General features: G+C 57.9%; 1 protein-coding gene across 1 annotated transcript in view; it reads left to right on the top strand.

The window, feature by feature from the left end:
• Nucleotides 1-22,162, top strand: part of NOTCH1 (notch 1) — a 37,251-nt gene extending 15,089 nt beyond the window's left edge. The window contains exons 5-34 of the mRNA XM_026049283.1: nucleotides 2,788-2,910; nucleotides 3,092-3,325; nucleotides 3,483-3,638; nucleotides 3,725-3,910; nucleotides 4,259-4,372; nucleotides 4,998-5,111; nucleotides 5,906-6,139; nucleotides 6,310-6,420; nucleotides 7,069-7,261; nucleotides 7,520-7,665; nucleotides 7,985-8,098; nucleotides 9,535-9,654; nucleotides 10,087-10,239; nucleotides 10,647-10,875; nucleotides 11,094-11,295; nucleotides 11,411-11,564; nucleotides 11,804-11,988; nucleotides 12,405-12,537; nucleotides 12,848-13,105; nucleotides 13,225-13,337; nucleotides 13,591-14,162; nucleotides 15,233-15,661; nucleotides 16,476-16,624; nucleotides 17,254-17,470; nucleotides 17,865-17,955; nucleotides 18,227-18,392; nucleotides 18,989-19,284; nucleotides 19,700-19,847; nucleotides 19,960-20,057; nucleotides 20,517-22,162. Coding sequence (XP_025905068.1) covers nucleotides 2,788-2,910; nucleotides 3,092-3,325; nucleotides 3,483-3,638; nucleotides 3,725-3,910; nucleotides 4,259-4,372; nucleotides 4,998-5,111; nucleotides 5,906-6,139; nucleotides 6,310-6,420; nucleotides 7,069-7,261; nucleotides 7,520-7,665; nucleotides 7,985-8,098; nucleotides 9,535-9,654; nucleotides 10,087-10,239; nucleotides 10,647-10,875; nucleotides 11,094-11,295; nucleotides 11,411-11,564; nucleotides 11,804-11,988; nucleotides 12,405-12,537; nucleotides 12,848-13,105; nucleotides 13,225-13,337; nucleotides 13,591-14,162; nucleotides 15,233-15,661; nucleotides 16,476-16,624; nucleotides 17,254-17,470; nucleotides 17,865-17,955; nucleotides 18,227-18,392; nucleotides 18,989-19,284; nucleotides 19,700-19,847; nucleotides 19,960-20,057; nucleotides 20,517-22,037 — 6,959 coding nt within the window. The 3' untranslated portion in view covers nucleotides 22,038-22,162. The remainder of the gene's footprint in view (nucleotides 1-2,787; nucleotides 2,911-3,091; nucleotides 3,326-3,482; nucleotides 3,639-3,724; nucleotides 3,911-4,258; nucleotides 4,373-4,997; nucleotides 5,112-5,905; nucleotides 6,140-6,309; nucleotides 6,421-7,068; nucleotides 7,262-7,519; nucleotides 7,666-7,984; nucleotides 8,099-9,534; nucleotides 9,655-10,086; nucleotides 10,240-10,646; nucleotides 10,876-11,093; nucleotides 11,296-11,410; nucleotides 11,565-11,803; nucleotides 11,989-12,404; nucleotides 12,538-12,847; nucleotides 13,106-13,224; nucleotides 13,338-13,590; nucleotides 14,163-15,232; nucleotides 15,662-16,475; nucleotides 16,625-17,253; nucleotides 17,471-17,864; nucleotides 17,956-18,226; nucleotides 18,393-18,988; nucleotides 19,285-19,699; nucleotides 19,848-19,959; nucleotides 20,058-20,516) is intronic.
• Nucleotides 22,163-22,397: the final 235 nt, after the last annotated feature.

The raw sequence follows: 22,397 nt of genomic DNA, 5'->3' as shown, positions 1-22,397 counted from the left end.
CATCTGGGGGCCCTTTATACTTGGTGATTCACCAAAATAGCTCGTCCAAAACAGCCGTTTCAGTAGAGGCCCCTGTGCGGATGCTCATATTCCAGAATAAGAGTGCCTTTTTCCGCTTTAGCTTAATCCACTTCCAGAGTGGAATAATCATCCAGGAATAGCTATTTTGGTGCTGGCTTCTGAGTGTGAGCCGAGTTGGGGGARACCCTCGCCAGGGCAGCGCAGGAAGGCGCTCGGCGGCTGGGAGTGCACGGGGGGAATACAGGGAATGTATCCCCGGCAATATATCCCTGGGATATCCCTGGAAGCCRGGCGGGAGAAATGAGATGGTGACAATGTCCCCCGGCGGGTCCCTTCGCTTGTGCCCGGGGTTGTGGTTTGCAGCATGGTTGGGACAGAGGGAGAGGACCTGGAGTGAGAGACAGACCTGTGGGGCAGGCACCCCCTTGGCGGCTGGGCTTTGTTTGCAGCGGGATGAATCCCACCAGGCTCCCCAACCTGTGTGCGGCAGACGCCGCAGGAGGCATGTGGCCTCCCCCTCGGGACGATGCCCTCGGCAGCGCTAAGCTGCCTGAGAAACCTCCGCATGGAGCGACAGCCTGGGCGCTGCTTCCACCGCCTGTTGGCACCTGCACCCACTCCACGTCCCTGTGTCCCTAGGGCTGCAGGTTGACCCGGAGGTGGCCTGTAGCCCTGAGCAGGGCCAGGGCAGCAGGCASAGGGCAGTGGGCACAGGGCAGTGGGCACAGGGCAGCGGGCAGGCTTGCCCCATGGGAGAGTCGTCTTGCGCTGCAGCAAGGCTTAGGGAGTTCATCCCCTTCACCAAGTTCAGGCTTGTTCTAATTCAGGCGTTTTATACCCACCAAAACCACCCGGGGCTCTTCAGGATTTATTACCCGCACGCCCACCCGGGATGCAGAAAACCTCCCGTCCTTGCCCGGGCTGGGGTTGCTCACCGGCTGGGGAGGGAAGCACCTTGCAGGGCGGTGCAAGGAGCCCCCGGGGGGAAGCCCTTCAGGAATGGGGCAGGTCGGGGCTTTCACACCCGGCTGCGGCTTCGGGAGCAGCTCCCAGCACATCCGCACGCTGCATTAGCCGGTTTGCATCCCGCTGGATGCCCCAGCTCCGCAGGGAGGCTCCGGAGGGGCCGCGGGATTGGGATCCTGCAGGCATGCGCCTTGTTGCACGGGCTCTATCGGCTTCTGGCAGCGGCATGAGGGACCGGGGGCCCTTTCACATGATAAGGGAGTGATTGATATCCTGGTATGTGGCGCGGCGGATCGGAAAACAATGTCCCCTTTTCATTTCCAGAGAAGCCTGACTGTACCGGGTTTCTTAAACTTAAACTAATCTCGTCTGCTTTATCGTGCCATCACTGCCGAATGCAACCCTGAGTTTAAAGTAATTGCAGTACTAATTACTCACTCGGATGGTTCAGAATGAGTTAATCCCGGTATCGAAGACATTGCCGGTTATTGCTGTTCGGTCTCGGCCGGGCTGCTTAAAAACGAGGCGCAACTCAACGTTATCTGCTTTGGAGTCCTACCAGCAGTCATAAATAACTGTTATTGCTGCTTATACGGTAGGGCTGACGCTAGCAAGAGGGAAGCAGGGCCCTAAAGAGAGAGACAGGGACAARGCCCGCCGCGGGGAGCCGGGCCTTGGGTCTGGTGCCAGGCTCCCTGCTCCTCCCGTGCGGCCTGGCACTGGTGCAGGCRCCCGTGCACCTTGATCCCTCTGCCCGTAAAACAGAGCCGAGCACGTTGAGCTCTTTCTGCTGGGGTAAACAGCCCGGGCGTGATTCTCAGGAGGCCTTTGAACAGCTCGGAGYGCCGGCGCGGTCGGGGCGCTCGGCACCTCTGCCTTGGGGCGAGGGGGCACCCGGCTGCTCCCCGGAGCTGCAGAAGCTCCGTTGCACCAGCACGCTCCATGCCAGGGTGCACGGTCCATCCCAGCCAAAGCGTTCCCATGGAAAGGCCCCATCCGGAGAGGCGGGCTGGGCTCGGCCGYGTGTCCGTCCCGCTGGCAGCCCTGCCCGGCTGCACCCGGGCAGTGTTTACAGTAAATAGAGCCCTCAGCCTGCAGCAAGGACAAGTGACAGTTCAAGATGTTAACAGGCGCTGCTGGGGGCAGGACTTGCCTGACAGATATCCCGATAAGAGCGCGGGCGCCCTGGCCACAGCTCGGGGCCGCTCGGCTTCCCTGCGTGCTGCGCTCACACATGGAGGCGATAAAATAGAGATGGGCAGCGTGGACAAGAGGGCTGGGACCCATCACTCATGCTGGGACAGGCTTCAAAGCGGAAGATTCTCCTCCAGGGCAAAAACTAGTCATTAGGCTCTTTAAACATGAAATTAAAACGTGGCGATTCAGGGCCCRGTGCCGCCAGCGCCGGTGGGAGCAGTCCCGGTGCATCCCGGCTGGCCGCGGAGCCGGCRGGGCCGGACTCGCATGCGGATCCGCTGTGGACAAGCCCTGTCGGAGCCAGGATGCTGCCGGGGGAGCTGCRGAGGGACAGGAGCCTGGCTGGAGCTGCCCGGCGCTCCGGAGGGAATGGGGCCGCCTTGGAAGCCRCGGGCGCAGGGAGCCAGCCGGGCTGCCTCCATGTGCGTTAATTGTTAACGAGCTGCAGGCCGGTGCACGTTTGTGACCACCGCAGCCAAGGGCTCCATGCGCGACTTTGGGGAGCCCCCATTTGGGATGTGGACTTTGGGTCTTGGTGGCCGTGGGAATCAGGGTGAGGTGCCCGCACCCCAGACGACAGATCCGGCTCTTTCCTCCGCTCAGGTTTCACGGGTCAGAACTGCGAGGAGAACATCGAYGACTGCCCGGGCAACAACTGCAARAACGGGGGCACCTGCGTGGACGGCGTCAACACCTACAACTGCCAGTGCCCACCTGAGTGGACAGGTAAGGACCCTGCTGCAGGGTGTAGCAGGACCGAGCTGGGTCCTGCTCCRAGGATAAAGCAGTGCCGCTTCCCCGAGTGCAGAACCGCTCGCGTTGGGTGCACGGAGCCTCTGTTGACCTTCAGATAGTGTAGTTGGGAGCGCGGGCGCCGTGTCCGTGCTGAGCTGCTGTCTCCTCGCAGGCCAGTACTGCACGGAGGATGTGGATGAGTGTCAGCTCATGCCCAACGCCTGCCAGAATGGGGGCACCTGCCACAACAACCACGGCGGCTACAACTGCGTCTGCGTCAACGGCTGGACGGGCGAGGACTGCAGCGAGAACATCGACGACTGCGCCATGGCCGCCTGCTTCCAGGGGGCCACCTGCCACGACCGGGTGGCCTCCTTCTACTGCGAGTGCCCCCACGGCCGCACGGGTGAGACCCCCGTCCCCGCAGCCCCGGGAAGGGGCTGCATTGGGAAGGCCACGGGCTCTTCTCCTTGGCCATGGGCTTCTGGAGGAGGGGACAGCGGAGCTCTCGCTGCTGCATCGTGGCTGGCAGCGCTGACCCGAGCGCATCTGCTGCCCCCCAGGTCTCCTGTGCCACCTTGACGACGCCTGCATCAGCAACCCCTGCAACGAGGGCTCCAACTGCGACACCAACCCCGTCAACGGCAAGGCCATCTGCACCTGCCCTTCGGGCTACATGGGGCCCGCCTGCAACCAGGACGTGGACGAGTGCTCGCTGGGTGAGCGCCGGGAGCAGGCGGCGGGGGCCTCGTGCGCCGCCCCCGAGCTGCTCTCCAGCTTGCTGTTTTCCCTGCCGTTTTTCCAGGTGCCAACCCTTGCGAGCACGCGGGGAAATGCATCAACACCCAAGGGTCCTTCCAGTGCCAGTGCCTGCAGGGCTACTCGGGGCCCCGCTGCGAGATAGATGTCAACGAGTGCCTCTCCAACCCCTGCCAGAACGATGCCACCTGCCTGGACCAAATCGGGGAGTTCCAGTGCATCTGCATGCCCGGTGAGCACCGGGGCTCCGTGGCCTTGGAGCGCGGGGATGAGGCGCCCAGGGAAGGCTCCCGTCATCCGCCAGCCTCAGCTCGGGATTGATTTGGGCTAGTAGCCATGAGAGGCTTGTTTGCTTAGGGATAAAAGGGAAAAGAAAGAGCTCTCTGTTGGGGACAGAGCCTGCGGTCTCCCGTCGTGATGGAGAGATGGGGAGCGGCGCGTGGGGCGCCAGCGCCRGGCTCTTTTTGCGCTCTGCCGTTTGCAAACTGCGGCGGGCTGGCAAAGACCAGGGCAGGGAGGAGACCAAGGCTGTGAGCACGTGCGCAGCGTGCGGGCACCGCTGACGGCCTCTCGCCCGCAGGCTACGAGGGCATCTACTGCGAGATCAACACGGACGAGTGCGCCAGCAGCCCCTGCCTGCACAACGGCGTCTGCGTGGACAAGATCAACGAGTTCCACTGCGAGTGCCCCACAGGTACGTGGGCACCCGTGGCCACATTGCCCGCAATGGTCCCATCCGTGGCGGGAGCGAAGCCGAGAGCCATCCCGCGCCCGGCGGGCGATGCCGCCACCGGGGCCCGGGCCATGGGAGCGAGCATGGAGCAGGATTAAATAAAACCCCCTCGGCTTTGCACTTGAAAAGGCGCCTCCTCGGGAAGGCGGGCGAGGAGGGGGGGCCTCGCCAGCGGCTTTGAATGAGGTGTCAAAGTCACGGGGAGGAGCGGAGGACGGGGCAGGCATGGGGACAGGACGGAGCGGGGGAGACGGTTAATCCGTGAAAGGCGGGTTTTGAAGTTGGGAGGCTCCGCTCCTCTAGAGATGTAAATAAGACGTTGTTGGCGCCGGGTCACAGCCCCTCATTCAGGGCCCCGCAGCGCCGTCCCTATGGAAACCCGGCGCCCGCCTGGGAAAACGTCGGGGCCGGCGGGAGCCGCGCGGCCGCTCCGGAGGGACCCGCCGCGGAATCCATTAGCGGGATTTGCACTTTCTTATTGTGCTTTTTGAGGGGCATGGGGAGGAAAAGCGGGGGTTGCACTTGGTCTTGGGGGGAGGAAAGGGGGAAAATGGATAGCGGGGGGTGACGGTGGCCTCTCGCGCAGGCTTCAACGGGCACCTGTGCCAGTTCGACGTGGACGAGTGCGCCAGCACGCCCTGCAAGAACGGCGCCAAGTGCCTCGACGGGCCCAACACCTACAGCTGCGAGTGYGCCGAAGGTGAGGCCCGCAGCGCCGCCACCGAATCCCATATAAATTTCATWAAAAAAAAARRAAAAAAAAGAAAAAAAAAAGAAAAAAGAGGAGCCCCGAGGAGGGGCTCGGGGGCGAAACCCGAGGCGCGGCGGCCCCCGGCGAACAGTGGCTCTTTTGTGGCGCGGCTCCCGCCAGAGCCCTTCCAGCTGAATGGCCCCTAATTAGTGTCTCGCCTCATGCCAAGCCCCCGATGAAAAGCGGCTATGTGGGCCCGGCGGGGCCGCCTCAAAGCCCCACTTTGTCCTCGCCCCTCCGCCCCCGGCCCCAATGGCCAAGGAGGGAGGGAAGGAGCCGGGGGGGCTGCTCGGGGGGTGCCCGGCTCTGCCCCCCCCCTCCATGGTATTGTGCTCTGTGGGACAAAGGCTGCGATGGGGATGGGGATGGGGATGGGGATGGGGATGGGGATGGGGATGGGGATAGGCAACGGTCGGTCTCTTCTCCGGAATAACTCCGGATAGGACAAGTGGGAATGGCCTCACGTTGCACCAGGGGAGGTTCAGGTTAGATATTAAGAAAAATTTCTATATGGAAAGAGTAGCCAAGTGTTGAACAGGCTGCCCAGGAARGTGGWGGAGTCCCYGTCMCCGGCAGCGTTCAAGAACCGTGTRGATGAGGCCCTTAGGGACATGGTTTAGCAGGATGGTGTTGAGGGGCTCAYGGTTGGACTCAACCATCTCAAAGGTCTTTTCCAACCATAATGAGTCTATGACATGGGTCGGGGGGCCGTGGTCGCTGACGCCGTCCTCGTCGCCCACCAGGCTTCTCGGGCGCCCACTGCGAGGTGGACGTGGACGAGTGCGACCCCGACCCCTGCCACTACGGCACGTGCAAGGACGGCGTGGCCGCCTTCACCTGCCTCTGCCAGCCGGGCTACACGGGCCACCGCTGCGACGTCAACATCAACGAGTGCCAGAGCCAGCCGTGCCGCAACGGCGGCACCTGCCAGGACAGGAACAAYGCCTACCACTGCCTCTGCCTCAAGGGCACCACCGGTGAGGCTCCTCTCCGGGCAGCGGCGCCGGTTCTCCCGGTTCTGGGCAGCCGGGATGCGCTTTGTTGTGGCGGCCGAGGCAGCGCCGGCACCTTCTGCCTCGTCAGCAGGGCCCGGGGCTGGTGAGCACCCAGCTAAGCGCTGCCTCCCGCCCTCCTCTTCCTCCCGCAGGGCCCAACTGCGAGATCAACCTGGACGACTGCGCCAGCAACCCCTGTGACTACGGCAAGTGCATCGACAGGATCAACGGCTACGAGTGCACCTGCGAGCCGGGCTACGCAGGTGAGCGCCCGCCGCCCTCCTCGCCCACGGGGTTCATCCCGGCTTTCATCCGCCCCCAGCGCGGTGGCAGCGCTGGCAGGACTTTTGTTCCCACTGCAAGAGGTTTTCCCGCCTCTCCTGGGGCATACGTGCAAAATGGGGCGTCCTGGAGGGGCTGATGGACATCCTGACTGGTCTTCCCTTGTTGGGATCCAAGTCCCTGGAGTCATTTCTGCTCCCTATCCTGCACCTCTTGCTTGCTCTGAGTGATTTCAGCCCCGCCTTGCTAGGAAAGAAAAAAAAGAATTAAAATCAAAGGGCTTCGGGTGGCGCTAACCCGACTCCGGCGCGTCCACTCCCATGGGTATCGGGTTGCCGCCTCGTCCGACTGGTTTGTTTGATGGTGGCGGCTGGTGGCAGCCCCTTTCGGAGGTGTGGACAAGGGCGCCTTTGTGGCCCGCGGCAGGTTGGGTTACGGGCCCAGCACCCAGCGGACCGGGTCCTGCTCGCCTTGCACAGGGTGCGAGGGGAGCGCGCGGCAGCGCCGAGGTGCCTCACGCCGGGGGCTGGCACCTGTCCCCACGGGAGGCCATCCCAAGCAGGGTTTGTCCTGTCCGTGTCCCATGGGCGGCCACATTCCCATGTTTCCCCGTTGGCCCCTTCCCGCAGGGCGGATGTGCAACGTGAACATCGACGAGTGCGCCAGCAACCCCTGCCACAACGGCGGCACCTGCAAGGATGGCATCAACGGCTTCACCTGCCTCTGTCCCGAGGGCTTCCACGACCCCAAGTGCCTGTCGGAAGTGAACGAGTGCAACAGCAACCCCTGCATCCATGGGCGATGCCATGACGGCCTCAACGGGTAGGCGGGAGGGCAGGCGTGCTGCCCTGTCTGCAGGGAATGGCATCCGTGGGAGCTCTGGAAAGTTGGGTTTGCCATGGCTTACACGCGGGACAAGCATCCAACCCCRGTGCTGGTGCTGTTCCATGCTCTGTGCTAGTCCCGAAGGATGTTGCTCTCTAAAAGCAGGATTAGGGGCTTGACTTTGCAACAGGAGGTGGATGGTGGGACAAGATCAGCCCGGATCACGCGCCTTATGCTCTAAATTTCCCCCCAAAGCTACAGGTGTGACTGTGACCCAGGCTGGAGCGGGCCCAACTGTGACATTAACAACGATGAGTGCGAATCCAATCCCTGCATGAACGGTGGCACCTGCAAGGACATGACCAGTGGCTACATCTGTACCTGCAGGGAAGGGTTCAGTGGTAAGGACAAAGCCAAGGATGTTGCCCCACTCCTTCCATGGAGCGGCCTGGGCGGGAGCTCTGGGTGGACCACGAGGCTTCACGGTGTAGATAAGAGATGCCTGGTCTTGATGGGAGTGGTGGAAATGCAAGTTATCTTAGGGGCCTTCAACAGAGCACAGGCTCCCACAGCTTGAGCTAAGAGTCAAGGCCCTTCAAGGGCAATGGGTGGCTGCTGTTGTCATCATTGCGTCCCCAGCATATCCTTGGCCCTCTCCCATGATGATACTGCCAACAGAACCAGTGTCTCACGTCTATATATGTATCTTTTTAAACACAGGACCCAACTGCCAGACCAATATCAACGAATGCGCTTCCAACCCATGCCTGAACCAGGGCACGTGCATTGACGATGTCGCTGGCTACAAGTGCAACTGCCTCCTGCCCTATACAGGTGAGAGGGGGGCAGCTCCCCAACCACAGGCCGTCCCCCTGGGCTCAGGGTTGAAATCCTAGATTGCAATCCCAGAGCGATTGCAATCCCTCAGTGTGCGACTGTGTTGCTGGGCCTGTTCAGCTTGGAGAAGGCTGAGAGGGATCTCATTAACGTGTATAAGTTCATGAAGGGAGAATGTAGGGAGGAAGGCGCCAAGCTCTTCTCATTGGTGACCAGTGATAGGACAAGGTGCAATGGGTATAAGTTGAAACAGAGGCAGTTCCATCTCCAGGTGAGGAGGAACTTCTTCACTGTGAGGGTGACGGAGCCCTGGGACAGGCTGCCCAGGGAGGYTGTGGAGTCTCCTTCTCTGGAGGTCTTCAAAACCCCCCTGGATGCCGTCCTGTGCCACATGCTCTGGGTGTGCCTGCTTGGGCAGGAAGGTTGGACTAGATGATCTCGAGAGGTCCCTTCCAACCTTGAACATTCTGTGATTCTGTGATTCCTGACTGCAAACCAGTCTCAGCGCTCACGGGTTGGGGGCTGCGCTCGGGTCGGCGGCTCCACCTCCCCGCTCCATGGTCCAGCCTGGCCTCGCCAGAGGAAACGTGAAGGAGCCTTGGGAAGCAGCCGGCCAGGGCTTCCTCCCGTCCCTCCTCCTCGAGGGCCCCGTGCTCTGCACGGCCAGGGCTGCTCAGCCAGACCTGCCCACGAGGCATCCTCAGAGATGGATGCTTGGCCCCGAGGTCTGTGCAGCGAGCGGCCCCGCTTATCCCTGACGGACTTGCTGGAAAAACAGAGCCCGTGCCGGCTGCGCGAGGGCTCGGGGCCGGCGGGATCTGCTGACCCGATTCCTGTTTGCCGGCCTGCCACTTCCTCTGGCACAACTCGGCAACCTGTGCACAATTGTAGGAAGCCGTGACCCATTTCCCGTCTTCGGCAGTAGCCATAGAAACCCCTGGGGGGATGGGGAAGGGGTGAGGCCRGGAGTGGAAGGCTCTGGAAAATAGCAAGGGCCGGTTTGGGAGATACTGGCTGACAAGGAAGATAAGGGCTTGCAGGGAATGTGTCCCTTAGCTGGGCGTAAACAGGAAAAGCGGCTGAGCAGGGGAGCGCGAGAGGGGCAAAGACACCCCGAACTTCACTTCCGAACTGCAGCTTTTCAGTGGGCCCAAAGCGGCAACAATTGAAAGGATTTGGGGAGAGCTGGGGTCACAGGGCACCCAAGGGTGGTGGAGAAACGTGGCCCTCCCATCTGGCAGGGCTGGAAGGGGTGCGGGAGGCGGGTCCCATGGCGCTGCACAGCGGCAGCCCGGACCCTGGAAGCAGCTCGGGATGCCTGGGGAAGGTGCTGGGTGTAGCGAGAGGATCGCGGGCTTTGCCACCTTCCCTTCCTGGGGCACCGTGAGAGGATCGTGATGGATTTTCAAGCCTTTGGGTCTGTCCTGTCGCAGGAGCCACGTGTGAGGATGTGCTGGCCCCCTGTGCCAACGCTCCCTGCAAGAACGGTGGCGAATGCCGGGAGTCGGAGGACTACGAGAGCTTCTCCTGCGCTTGCCCACCTGGCTGGCAAGGTACCTGGGCACGGCGGGGCCTTGGGCTGGTGCTTCCACACCAGGAGAGTCTGGGCTGATCACAACGAGCCCCCTCAGGCACTTTTCTTCCCTCAGTTACTTGGGGAATGAAAGAATGAAGAGGGAAGGGAAGGCTGCATGGAGGTGAGGGCAGCGGGTGGAAATGGGGCATGTGGCTGCCTGTGTGACCCATCAATGGAGCAGCCTCCACCATGCCCATCCTCACAGGAGGCTCAGACCTTCCCCACTGCTCAGCAGCAGCACATGGGACACAGTCCCTCACCTGCCCTTGCACAASGGCTGTTGCTGCGAGGGCTCCAGCCCTTGCTTTGAAGTGGACCACAATGTGACCCTTCCGTGGGCCCAGGCAATGCCGTCCCTGCGGTTCTTGCTTCCCAACCCCTCAAGCATGTGCCCCGCTCTGCCTCGCAGGTCAGACGTGCGAGATCGACATCAACGAGTGCGTGAAGAGCCCTTGCCGGAACGGGGCCACGTGCCAGAACACCAACGGCGGCTACCGCTGCCTGTGCAAGGCCGGCTTCACCGGCCGCAACTGCGACACCGATATCGATGACTGCAAGCCAAGTAAGAGCCCGCGCCGCCCTGGGGCCCTGCCCTGGCCCCAAGGCCCCTCTGCCCCTCCTGGGGCCAAGACGAGCTGTGGGGAGGGCTCCCATGGGGCTAAACGCTGCTTGGGGGCGTTTGGGGCGTCTCGAGGGTGCCTCGGTCAACCTGCGTCAATGCAAGGCCGAGCGGGCACCGACAGGAAGGAGATTATGGGGAGGTGACGTGCAGGCAGTGAGCAAGCGTGTCCTGTGCACCCTTGCCTTGTCCTGGCCGCCACGTGCTGAGCTGGCCTCTCTCTGTCCCCTGGCTCTGTCCTGCGCTCTGCACAGCCAGGGGACCTGTGCTCTGCGCTGTGGGGCAGCTTCTGGACAGGGCCGTCGTGCTGGGGCTGGATTGCACTGATTGTGCCTGTCCCCTCTGTGCAGATCCGTGCCACAACGGTGGCTCCTGCTCCGAYGGAGTTGGCACCTTCTTCTGCGAGTGCCTGGCTGGTTTCCGTGGGCCCAAGTGTGAGGAGGACATCAAYGAGTGTGCCAGCAATCCCTGCAAGAATGGTGCCAACTGCACCGACTGCGTCAACAGCTACACTTGCACTTGCCCCTCCGGCTTCAGTGGGATCCACTGCGAGAACAACACGCCTGACTGCACCGAGAGGTACTAGCCAAGAGTGCCCTGCACTGGCCTGGCTGTGGGGCCAGCCCTTATCTGGTGCTGATGCAGGGTTTACACAAAGGGCTGAAGTCCCTGCAGTGCCCTGTGACCTTGGGCAAAGCCTTGCCAAGGGCCAGTTGCTCGTGCCCTGCGCTCGCAGGGATGGCCAGCACGTCGGCTGAGGGCAAAGCCTCACGGGCATGTGGTGTCTGTGTTCCCAGCTCCTGCTTCAACGGCGGGACCTGCGTGGATGGCATCAACACCTTCACCTGCCTGTGTCCGCCCGGCTTCACGGGCAGCTACTGTGAGCACGACATCAACGAGTGCGACTCGAAGCCGTGCCTGAATGGGGGCACCTGCCAGGACAGCTATGGGACATACAAGTGCACTTGTCCCCAGGGTTACACCGGCCTCAACTGCCAGGTACACAACTCTTGCCCTCTCGGCTGTGGGTGCTTCTCTCATGCTGCTGCTCCCAGTCGCTGTCGGTATCTGCYGGCTGGATCTGACCCTCCATCCCTTGCTGTCCCCTGTCTAGAACCTGGTGCGCTGGTGCGACTCCTCTCCCTGCAAAAACGGAGGCAAGTGCTGGCAGACCAACAACCTGTACCGCTGCGAGTGCAACAGTGGTTGGACAGGGCTCTACTGCGACGTGCCCAGCGTCTCCTGCGAGGTGGCTGCCAAGCAGCAAGGTAACTCCCTGCCTCAGCAGGGCTGGGATTGTGTCCCGAGGAACAGCGGCCGCCTGTGCTGCTGGGCTCTGCAGATGAGTTCAATTCTGGCACAATGCAGAATGATCTCAGGGGCTACTCTGATGTGAACACACTATGCTGGAGCTTGCAGTCCTGGTGGGACACATGAAGTGTGGTCAGGAGGGGTTTCCGTTGGCTCTTGCTGAGGTGCCCGTGTCTCACCGCGCTCTCCTTGGCAGGCGTCGACGTGGCGCATCTCTGCAGGAACGCGGGGCTCTGCGTGGACACGGGCAACACTCACTTCTGCCGCTGCCAAGCCGGCTACACCGGCAGCTACTGCGAGGAGCAGGTGGACGAGTGCTCCCCGAACCCCTGCCAGAACGGAGCCACCTGCACCGACTACCTGGGCGGCTATTCCTGTGAGGTGGGTGCCATGGGGGAGCCTGCACCCCCAGCGATTCCCTGCTGCTTCCTCCCGCAGCCCTTCTGCCCTCGGTAGAATCACATCACAGCCTGTTTTGTGCTTCAAGATGCACTGGGGGAAAGCAGCCTTTCTTCTGCAAAAGCAGCAGAATGTCAGCCTGGCCTAATGCCCCTTTGCCAGATTAAAGGCTGAGGATGTTCCCTGGGTTCCTTTGCAGCCGTTCTCCCATGCTGAAGCATGGAGCGAGGGCAGTGAAGGTCGTTCGGCCCTCTTGGTGGGGTTGTGAGAGCTCCCGAGGGCAGGGGCTGGAATAGACCAGGCATCTGCATGTCCCAGGAGCCATCTAGGGACTCAGGTTGAGTGGGACCGTTCCTGGAGCGAACACCTCCAACCGCTGCCCTCTTCCCTCCTTGCAGTGTGTGGCTGGCTATCATGGAGTTAACTGCTCGGAAGAGATCAATGAATGCTTGTCCCACCCGTGCCAGAATGGAGGAACCTGCATCGATCTCATCAATACCTACAAATGCTCCTGCCCTAGAGGAACTCAAGGTAAATTAATTCCCCAGGCTGGGGCATTAGCGGGTTGCGTACTGCTATCCTCGGTACGTGCTCATTAGCGGCGCAGGCTGCTAGCAGCAAGCGCGGCAGCAGAGCTTGGCTTGGCTCGCTAGCTTAGGCGTCAAGGCCGCGTAGCCGGGGCTCGGGCTGCAGGGCGCTGCGTGTGTCCTGCCAGAGCAGTGGCCCGGACCGCCACCGAGCTCGTCGGGTCGGCCTCGTGGCAGGGAGATGCGCTCGAGGCACCACCGGGCACCCCGGCACTGTTTGACAAGCTCTGTGGGTTGTTCCCCCATTTCTCTAGGGGTGCACTGTGAAATCAATGTGGATGACTGCAGCCCTTTCTTTGATCCTGTCACCCTGGGGCCCAAGTGCTTTAACAATGGCAAGTGCACGGATCGGGTAGGTGGCTACAGCTGCATCTGCCCCCCTGGCTTTGTAGGGGAGCGCTGCGAGGGAGACGTCAACGAGTGCCTGTCCAACCCCTGCGACGCGCGCGGCACCCAGAACTGCGTGCAGCGGGTCAATGACTACAAATGCGAATGCCGGCCCGGCTACACAGGTGAGCACCGTGTCCACAGCCCGCCGACGTCCCCCCTGCAGCCCTCCTGTCGCTCGCACGTCCCGCCGTGTCTCGCACATCTCCCTCGGTGTCTCACGCACGTCCCTCTCCCTCTGCAGGGCGCCGCTGTGACACGGTGGTGGATGGATGTAAAGGCAAACCGTGCAGGAATGGTGGCACGTGTGCCGTTGCCAGCAACACCGGCCGTGGCTTCATCTGCAAATGCCCCCTGGTAGGTATCTGCTGCCCTTGGAGGGGAGCAGCCGCTTTGGAGAAGAGCCGCTTTTCATTACGAAGGGGATGGTCTAACAGGGTTTACGCTGCGGACTATTTTTGTCCCTCACTAGCTCCAATGGAAGCCCGAGAGCTACGCCCTGTTTGTGTCTACACAACTCACTAGTTCTGTGCTCAGTTTCCCAAAGCACGTGGGTGTTTTATGCAGCGCCTCCGTGATGCTAACGCCCTCCTTGCTGTCACCTCCCCAGGGTTTCGTTGGTGCCACTTGCGAGAATGACTCGCGCACGTGCGGGAACCTGCACTGCCTCAACGGAGGCACCTGCATCTCCATCCACAAGAGCTCCAAGTGCATGTGCGCACCGGCCTTCACGGGTCCCGAGTGCCAGTACCCGGCCAGCAGCCCCTGCAACTCCAACCCCTGCTACAACGGGGGCACCTGCGAGTTCTTCGGCGACGCTTCCCCCTACTACCGCTGCAACTGCCCCGCCAACTTCAATGGCCTCAACTGCCACATCCTTGACTTTGATTTCCAAGGCGGCATCGGGCAGGATATCATCCCCCCCAAAATCGAGGAGAAGTGCGAGATCGCGGTTTGCGCCGGGTACGCGGGCAACAAGATCTGCGACGGGAAATGCAACAACCACGCGTGTGGCTGGGACGGAGGCGACTGCTCCCTCAATTTCAACGACCCMTGGAAGAACTGCTCCCAGTCCCTGCAGTGCTGGAAATACTTCAACGACGGCAAGTGCGACGCGCAGTGCAACAACGCCGGCTGCCTTTACGATGGCTTTGACTGCCAGAAGTACGAAGGGCAGTGCAAGTAAGTGATTTATTCAGAATATTTCAGAATATTTCAGAATATTTAAGGTTGGAAGGGACCTCTACAGATCATCTAGTCCAACCTTCCTGCTATTCCTTGGCCCTCTTGCTCTAAAACCAAGACCTCTCTCTTTGTTGATCATCTGGGGATATTTTCTGGTTGTATCTGCTAAAGCTCTGAAGTTCAGGTGTTCTTTTATAGCTTATTTTGCTTTCCACTCACTGCTGTGCTGTATATGTTCTGATATATATATATTTATATTATGTTCTGATATATATTTTTATATATATGCATCTCAAGCCACCATGTGGCATTTATACCTGTGGAGTTTACTGAGCTTTTCACCCACTTAGAAGCTTTCTGTGTTTGCCTCTTCCYGGATTGCTTCCCTATCCTCGCCTGTATCATGTCCCAGTGAGATTCCTCCAAGCCATCCTTGCCTGCATCACCCCTGCAGCCACTGGCTGCTAGATTATTCTGGAACCCACCGTGGTAACAGAGAGCGTTTTAGCGTAGCGAGGGTTCAGAGGAAGACCAGCCAGAACACACGATGATGTTAGCATGCAGGCATTTACCAAACATTGGTTTTGGCAACAGCACGAGCTCAGTTCCAAATTCCTGGACAAACTCTGGTTTGAGTAGCTATTTTGTGTCCCCCTATCTTCACTGAGTCACAGTAATTTGTCCTTGTCTTCTGTCGCCTAAAATGCAGCCTGCAATTGGACAGCTTAGCCCTGTGCCATGTGCTATAGCCCTCTGCCATGTGCTCTAGGTGACCTTGCGTGAGCAGGGGGGTTGGACTCGATGACCTCTGAGGTCCCTTCCAACCTTCGGCATTCTATGATTCTATGATTCTATGATTCTATAGCTTCACCCCCAGAGATGTACAGTTTGCAGCACTGCATGAAACAATTCCCTTTTCTATAAAATGCTTTAGCATCCATCAGGATGAGCAGCACTTAGATGAAAGAGATATCCTTGTGAAGCACAGATTATTTTCTCAGCAGACAGGTAACCTGAGCAGTATTCAGTCTAACATATCCTTCTGCCTTTCTCTTTCTTCTGCCCAGCCCTCTGTATGACCAGTACTGTAAAGACCACTTCTCCGATGGTCACTGTGACCAGGGCTGCAATAATTTTGAGTGTGAATGGGATGGTCTGGACTGTGCAAACAATATGCCAGAGAAGCTTGCGGACGGCACGCTGGTCGTGGTGGTGCTGATCACTCCGGAGAACCTCAAGAACAATTCCTTCAATTTTCTGCGGGAGCTGAGCCGCGTGCTGCACACCAACGTGGTCTTCAAGAAGAACCCCAAGGGAGAGTACATGATCTTTCCATACTATGGCAATGAGGAAGAGCTGAAAAAGCATTACATAAAGAGGTCCACAGAGGACTGGTCAGATATGTCTAGTGCCGTCATCAACAAAGTAAAGAGCAGCCTCTACTCCAGGGCTGGCAGGAGGCAGAAGAGAGAGCTGGATCAGATGGACATCAGAGGGTAAGAGGAATCAATGAGTTGTTTTTGTTTTTGTTTGTGCTGAGCAGCCTTTGTTTTCTGTGTTGATAATAGTAACATGCTATGAAGAAAAGGATGTGGGCCAGATAATTGTATTTTGATGTTGCTTTCCGCATGAATAGAAACCGGATTTCGCTCTTCTGTGGGAAAAGCGAGCGATCGCTCAGGAGTCCCCGACACGAAGCCTCGGCAGCTCTCACGATTAAAGGAGCCTTGGGTATTGTTAGGAGCCAGGACTGGGCTGGGTGGGTCCTTGAAGCAGCGGCTGGTCTGACCATCTGTCTGACTTCAGGAAGTCATTAAGTTAAGCCTCAGTTTCTCCCTGGGAAATGCTTTCTGGAGCTTTGTTGTAAAACTCAATTACTGCAAGCGGCAAGAGTTTGGAGATCTTTGGTATAAACATATAGATCCAGCCTTCCCTCTCTCTGTGGACTCAATCAAAAGTCTGGAAACCAAAGGAATTTCAGCAAGGAAGCTGATGTGAAAAGATCTTAAAGGCTCCTATATAGCATTCTTATTTAAGATGCTGCAGTGTCTGGGTAATTCTAAAGCAGAGAGTTAAGCAGAGCCTGCCATGCATTCCTATGGACAAGGAGCTGGACTTCCCTTCGTTCACACAAATCCAATAGACCATCGGCGTRAGCTGCAGAGCTCGGGCCACAGAGAAGCCAAGAAATGGGTTCCCRCCTCCTAACAGCCACTGATAGAGGGTTAAGGAGGGAAGGGAGACGGGTCTTATCTGTCTTTTCAGCATGATCATCCCTCCTTACTTTTCATTGACTCTTCTCTCACACAGATCCATCGTTTACTTGGAAATTGATAACCGCCAATGCATCCAGTCCTCTTCCCAGTGCTTCCAGAGCGCAACCGACGTGGCGGCTTTCCTGGGTGCCTTGGCCTCCCTGGGCAACCTGAACATCCCCTATAAAATAGAAGCTGTTAAAAGTAAGTGCAGTCGGTTGGATGGAGATGAGAGASTACCGAAACTTTCCAGCCCTATCCATGTCTGGATACTTGTCAGCTGGCTCAGATAATGTATGTGAGCACAGTCTGGTCTTGCATTGCCTAGCATTTATTTTTCCCTTAAGTCTGTTTTCTAAAAAATAATACAAAAATAGTTTATTATTTTTGCTTATTCCAGGTTTATTTCAAAATCATTATGCTATAAAAGTTTTTTTTTTTCAAAAAAAAAATAGAAAGGAAAAATCAACCAGCTCCAATCAATCAGTGACATGCAAGGAGTTGAAGTTTGTATCTCGAAAATCCCCCCTAAATCCTTTTGTCTTAACAGCTCAATGCAAGCGCAATGATTTGAAGTTTGCTAATCCTTTTCCTTAAAGGAGAAAAAAGTAAAGCTGTCTCCTGATGCAGCTGGCTTGTGCAGCGGAGAATTTGCCGATAGTTTGCAATTCTGATTAATAGCATATAAAATGACCTTATTTTGGGGAGGGGGGGGCTGATTTGGATCAGCCTTAGGTACCTTTATTAACTAATTTTGCTTCATTTCCACTCTGTCACTGCTTTGCTATGCAGCTTAATGTCTCAGCGCCTCTTTGTGCCCCTCTGTTTGGCAGGTGAAACAGCGGAGCCCCCGAGGAGCTCGCAGCTCTATCCTATGTACGTGGTGGTGGCCGCGCTGGTCTTGCTCGCCTTCATCGGCGTCGGGGTGCTGGTGTCCCGCAAGCGGCGCCGGGAGCATGGGCAGCTCTGGTTCCCAGAAGGCTTCAAAGTGACCGAGTCGAGCAAGAAGAAGCGGCGAGAACCTCTTGGGGAGGATTCTGTTGGACTCAAGTGAGTAACCTGCTTGCTAACCCACTAAATTATTAGTGGGTCCACTAAACACGCGGACTGGGGCTGCTCGGGAGCTCCTCTCGAAGAACCCGATCGAGTTTTGTTCTTTACTGCTGCTTGTCGGTGTAATGGGGAAGAGGAAATGAGGRGGTCTTAGAGACCTGCATGGGGAAAACAGTGTTGCAGTTTGGAGGAATATTTGAATGCTTCATGGTCTGTTTGCACRTGTTAAAAAACTAAATCACAGGCAGCTTGAGGGGAGCTTTCTGGAAATTGCCTTGTTTGTTTCTGTTTTCTGTTTTTGCCTGTAGTTAAGCACAGGTAGATAATCRGGTAGAAAATCACAGACCTTCTTGCAGAGGAGTTAATTTCTTCCATGCTTTTRTTTTTAAAGACCCCTCAAAAATGCTTCAGATGGCACCTTGATGGATGACAACCAAAATGAATGGGGTGATGAGGAGACCTTGGACACCAAGAAGTTCAGGGTAGGCTAAGTGCAAGATTTCCTTTTTGTGCTGCAAATAGAGATTTGCTCAGCTTTGACACGAAGGGAGCAGAGTGCAGTGAGAAGCAATGGAATGGACCCGTTGGGGCCCAGCCTGTGCTGCTCACCCCTTCTGAAGGCTCCTTTTCAAACCTGCATGACAAATGCAGCTTTGTGACTCGCAGAACTTCCCAAGTTARAGCTCCCTTTCCGTCCTCCCTCCCCTGTCTTGTGCATCTTCCTGGGGTTCACTTCCTTTCGTCCTTTCTCAGTTTGAGGAGCAGGCAATGCTGCCCGATACCGACGATCAGACAGACCACAGGCAGTGGACTCAGCAGCACCTGGACGCGGCTGACCTCCGCATATCCTCCATGGCACCTACTCCACCGCAAGGCGAAATYGATGCCGACTGCATAGATGTCAACGTCAGGGGTCCTGGTAAGGCAGAAGCCTTTCGCTTGCTGTGCTACTTGTCAGCTAATCTAAAATCTCTCAGCCAAATGTAGAGGCAGCAGTGCTAGCCATTCTTCTACACTGCAGACCTACTCTTCTGCACAACTCAGAGAGAGACCCTATTGCATTTTGCTTTCCATAAGATCTCTTTGTTTAATTACAGAGGTGGAAATAGAGGGCACCTATTAAATCATGCAGCTCCCTCTCTCTGCTAATCCAAGATTCCTTCACCAAACTGCACGGTTCAAGATCTTCCCCCTCATGGTGAATCTGTCTCTGAAATAATTTAAATATTTAAGGCTTTCCTATGTACCAAAGTTTKCTTTGAGCAACCTTCCGTAATAGACTGCACCTTGCATGTTGCAATGTCCAAGCTTGCAGACTAAATAGGAAAGCCAGTGAGTGATGAGATGCCGCTAAAGAATTTCAGATCCATATCAGAGGAAGGATATTCACGTTTTATGTCGGGAACAAAGTCTCTAGGCACCCACGAGAATAAGCAGCCWTTGCAAACAGAACATGTTGCCGATATGCCTGCACCACAGATGAGTTAAAAAGYCCTTTTTCACCGTGTTTCCCAGATGGCTTCACCCCTCTCATGATCGCCTCGTGCAGCGGCGGAGGGCTGGAGACCGGCAACAGCGAGGAGGAGGACGATGCCCCTGCGGTCATCTCCGACTTCATTTACCAAGGCGCCAGCCTGCACAACCAGACGGACCGCACCGGCGAGACGGCGCTGCACTTGGCCGCCCGCTACTCCCGCTCCGACGCTGCCAAGCGCCTGCTGGAGGCCAGCGCCGATGCCAACATCCAGGACAACATGGGCAGGACTCCGCTGCATGCAGCGGTCTCAGCCGATGCCCAAGGAGTCTTCCAGGTACCTCCACCTTTAGCCCGCCCGTCTCGGGGAGTTCTGTCCTGCTCTATCTGTAGGCAAAAGTATTTGCGCTCTGTGTGTTTTGTGGCTGATCCTGTCCTTGCTTGAGGAGGTCATAACTTCAAGGAGAATTTGTTCTAGAGAGTCAGTTTTGCTGTAGTCATTTACTGCCCTGGCAAGGTACAAGGCAAAGTCTTGAAGACCGAAGCCTCTTTTATCTCAGCAGAGCATCAGCATGAGCTTCCCCGTGGCAGTTCTCCTGGTGCACATCTGCCCCAAGCAGGGAGGGATGCCTCCAGGGACCCTACACCTGGGAAGGGGTTGCCAAGCCCTGGATGTTGGTCTCTCTCTGCACTCTCTGCCATCTGCCTCTCTTAATGTTTGCGTTTCCCGTGCTTTGATCTCGTTGCGGCAGATCCTGATTAGAAACAGAGCCACGGATCTTGACGCCCGCATGCACGATGGAACCACGCCGCTCATCCTGGCTGCTCGCCTGGCTGTGGAGGGCATGCTGGAGGACCTCATCAACTGCCACGCAGATGTCAACGCCGTGGATGACCTCGGTACTGCAGGCGTCTCACACACATCCCTGCTCGGAGGCGGTGGGCAGCGGGTGGTTGCTGTTCCTCTTGCCTCTTGCTGATGCATCRTGTCTTTCGTGGTTGTCCCTCACAGGCAAGTCAGCTCTTCACTGGGCAGCGGCTGTGAACAACGTTGAAGCTGCAGTTGTCCTCCTGAAGAAYGGTGCCAATAAGGATATGCAGAACAATAAGGTAGGGGGGCTTCTAGGCTGGCAAATAAACAAGAAAGAAACTGTCCCGTGAGCAGTTTGAAGGATAATATTTATCTAAGCTACAAGACAGTCTGACACTGTGATTCTTATTTGGTTGTTCTGCTGTGATTGGAGCTGATGGATGTAATTTGAAGTAGTAGTTTGGGATTTGGTCTTCAGGGTGATGTTGGTGGCCTGCGCAGTGCTTGGTGAGGGGTAGGATATGATGTTAGTGTGGCCATGTCCCCTGGGTTCCCTTARGGTTCTTGGTTTGAGTGCAAGGAGATGGCTCAGCAGGATTAGAACAGGCAGCAGCAAAACCCTGCCAGGAAACAGCTCCAAAACCCTGCCAGGAGACAGCTCCAAGTCCCTCTGCCCTACCCAGTTCCATGGTTGTGGGCATGGGGCTCAGGATAGTAATGTATGAACATAAAGCCAACCATCTTTGCTGGATTTCTAGGAGGAGACCCCGCTGTTCCTCGCAGCCAGAGAGGGCAGCTACGAAACGGCCAAGATCCTCCTGGACCACTTTGCCAACCGCGACATCACGGACCACATGGACCGGCTGCCGCGGGACATCGCCCAGGAGCGCATGCACCACGACATCGTGCGGCTGCTGGACGAGTACAACCTGGTGCGCAGCCCGCCGCTGCACGGCGGCCCGCTGGGCGCCCCCACGCTCTCGCCGCCGCTCTGCTCTCCCAACAGCTACATCGGCAACCTGAAACCCGCCGGGCAGGGCAAGAAGGCCAGGAAGCCGAGCACCAAGGGCCTCAGCTGCAACGGCAAGGACTCCAAAGACCTCAAAGCCCGCAGGAAAAAATCGCAGGATGGGAAAGGGTGCCTGCTGGACAACTCCAGTGTGCTGTCGCCCGTGGACTCCCTGGAGTCGCCCCATGGGTACCTGTCAGATGTTGCCTCTCCTCCGCTGATGACCTCTCCGTTCCAGCAGTCGCCTTCCATGCCTCTGAATCACCTGCCAGGCATGCCTGATGCCCACATGAGCATCAACCACCTCAACATGGCCGGGAAGCAGGATATGGCCATGGGCAGCTCCGGCAGGATGGCCTTCGACGCGGTGCCGCCGCGCCTCTCGCACCTGCCCGTCTCCAGCCCCAGCACGGCCATGAGCAGTGCCCCGATGAATTTCTCCGTGGGCGGCACCGCCAGCCTCAACGGGCAGTGCGAGTGGCTCACGAGGCTGCAGAACGGCATGGCCCAGGGTCAGTACAACCCGCTGAGGGGCAGCATGCAGGCCGGGCCGCACCAGCAGACGCCAAGCCTCCAGCACGGCATGATGACCTCGCTGCACAACGGCCTGCCCAGCACCAGCCTGTCGCAGATGATGAGCTACCAGGCCATGCCCAACACGCGCCTGGCCTCCCAGCCTCACCTCCTGCAGGGCCAGCAGCTGCAGCAGCTGCAGCAGCAAAACATGCAGCAGCAGAACATGCAGCAGCAAAACATGCAGCAGCAAAACATGCAGCAGGCGCCGCAGCTGGCGCAGCAGCCGCAGCAGCAGCAGCAGCCCCAGCAGCAGCAGCAGCCGCCGCCGCAGCACCACAACCCCAGCTCCAACGCGGGCGGCCACATGGGCCAAAATTTCCTGGGCAGCGAGCTGAGCCCGGCCGAGCTGCAGCCGGTGAGCAGCGGGCCCATCGCCGTGCACACCATCCTGCCGCAGGAGCCGCCGCAGCTGCTGCCCACGTCGCTGCCGCCGGCGCTCGCGCCGCCCCTGGGCGCCGCGACGCAGTTTTTGACGCCGCCCTCGCAGCACAGCTATTCCTCCCCCTTGGACAACACGCCGAGCCACCAGCTCCAGGTGCCCGACCACCCCTTCCTCACGCCGTCGCCGGAGTCGCCGGACCAGTGGTCGAGCTCCTCGCCCCACTCCAACGTGTCCGACTGGTCCGAAGGCATCTCCAGCCCTCCCACGAGCATGCAGTCGCAGATGGGACACATCCCCGAGGCCTTCAAGTGAAGGGCGGGCTCCCAGAGACGCTGGCGCGCAGCGCGAGCCCAAGGGAGATCTTCTCTCAAAGGACGCGGGATGCTTTTATTAAAGGATCCTTTTAAAATATGTTTTTATACGAAAATTTAAAAAAAAAAAAAGACTTTTTTTTTTAGTATTTATTTATGTACTTTTTATTTTACATGGAACACTGCCTTTTTTTATTTATACGTTCTGTTGTTAAGAACTCACTGTGGGACACTGCAGCGGTGTTGCAAGGAATCAAAAAATGGGATTTTTTTACAAAGCAGTCTCTTTTGTTCTTTGGGGGTTTTTTCGTTGTGTTAATTTGAGAGGAAATGTCTATCTAAAGCTATAAGCAATGATTCA

Source organism: Nothoprocta perdicaria, unplaced genomic scaffold (genome assembly GCF_003342845.1).
Source record: "Nothoprocta perdicaria isolate Ctin4 unplaced genomic scaffold, notPer1 scaffold_6, whole genome shotgun sequence".
Classification (NCBI taxonomy): domain Eukaryota; kingdom Metazoa; phylum Chordata; class Aves; order Tinamiformes; family Tinamidae; genus Nothoprocta; species Nothoprocta perdicaria.
The sequence above is the reverse complement of the archived record's forward strand: the minus strand, read 5'-3'. Positions and strand labels throughout refer to the sequence as shown.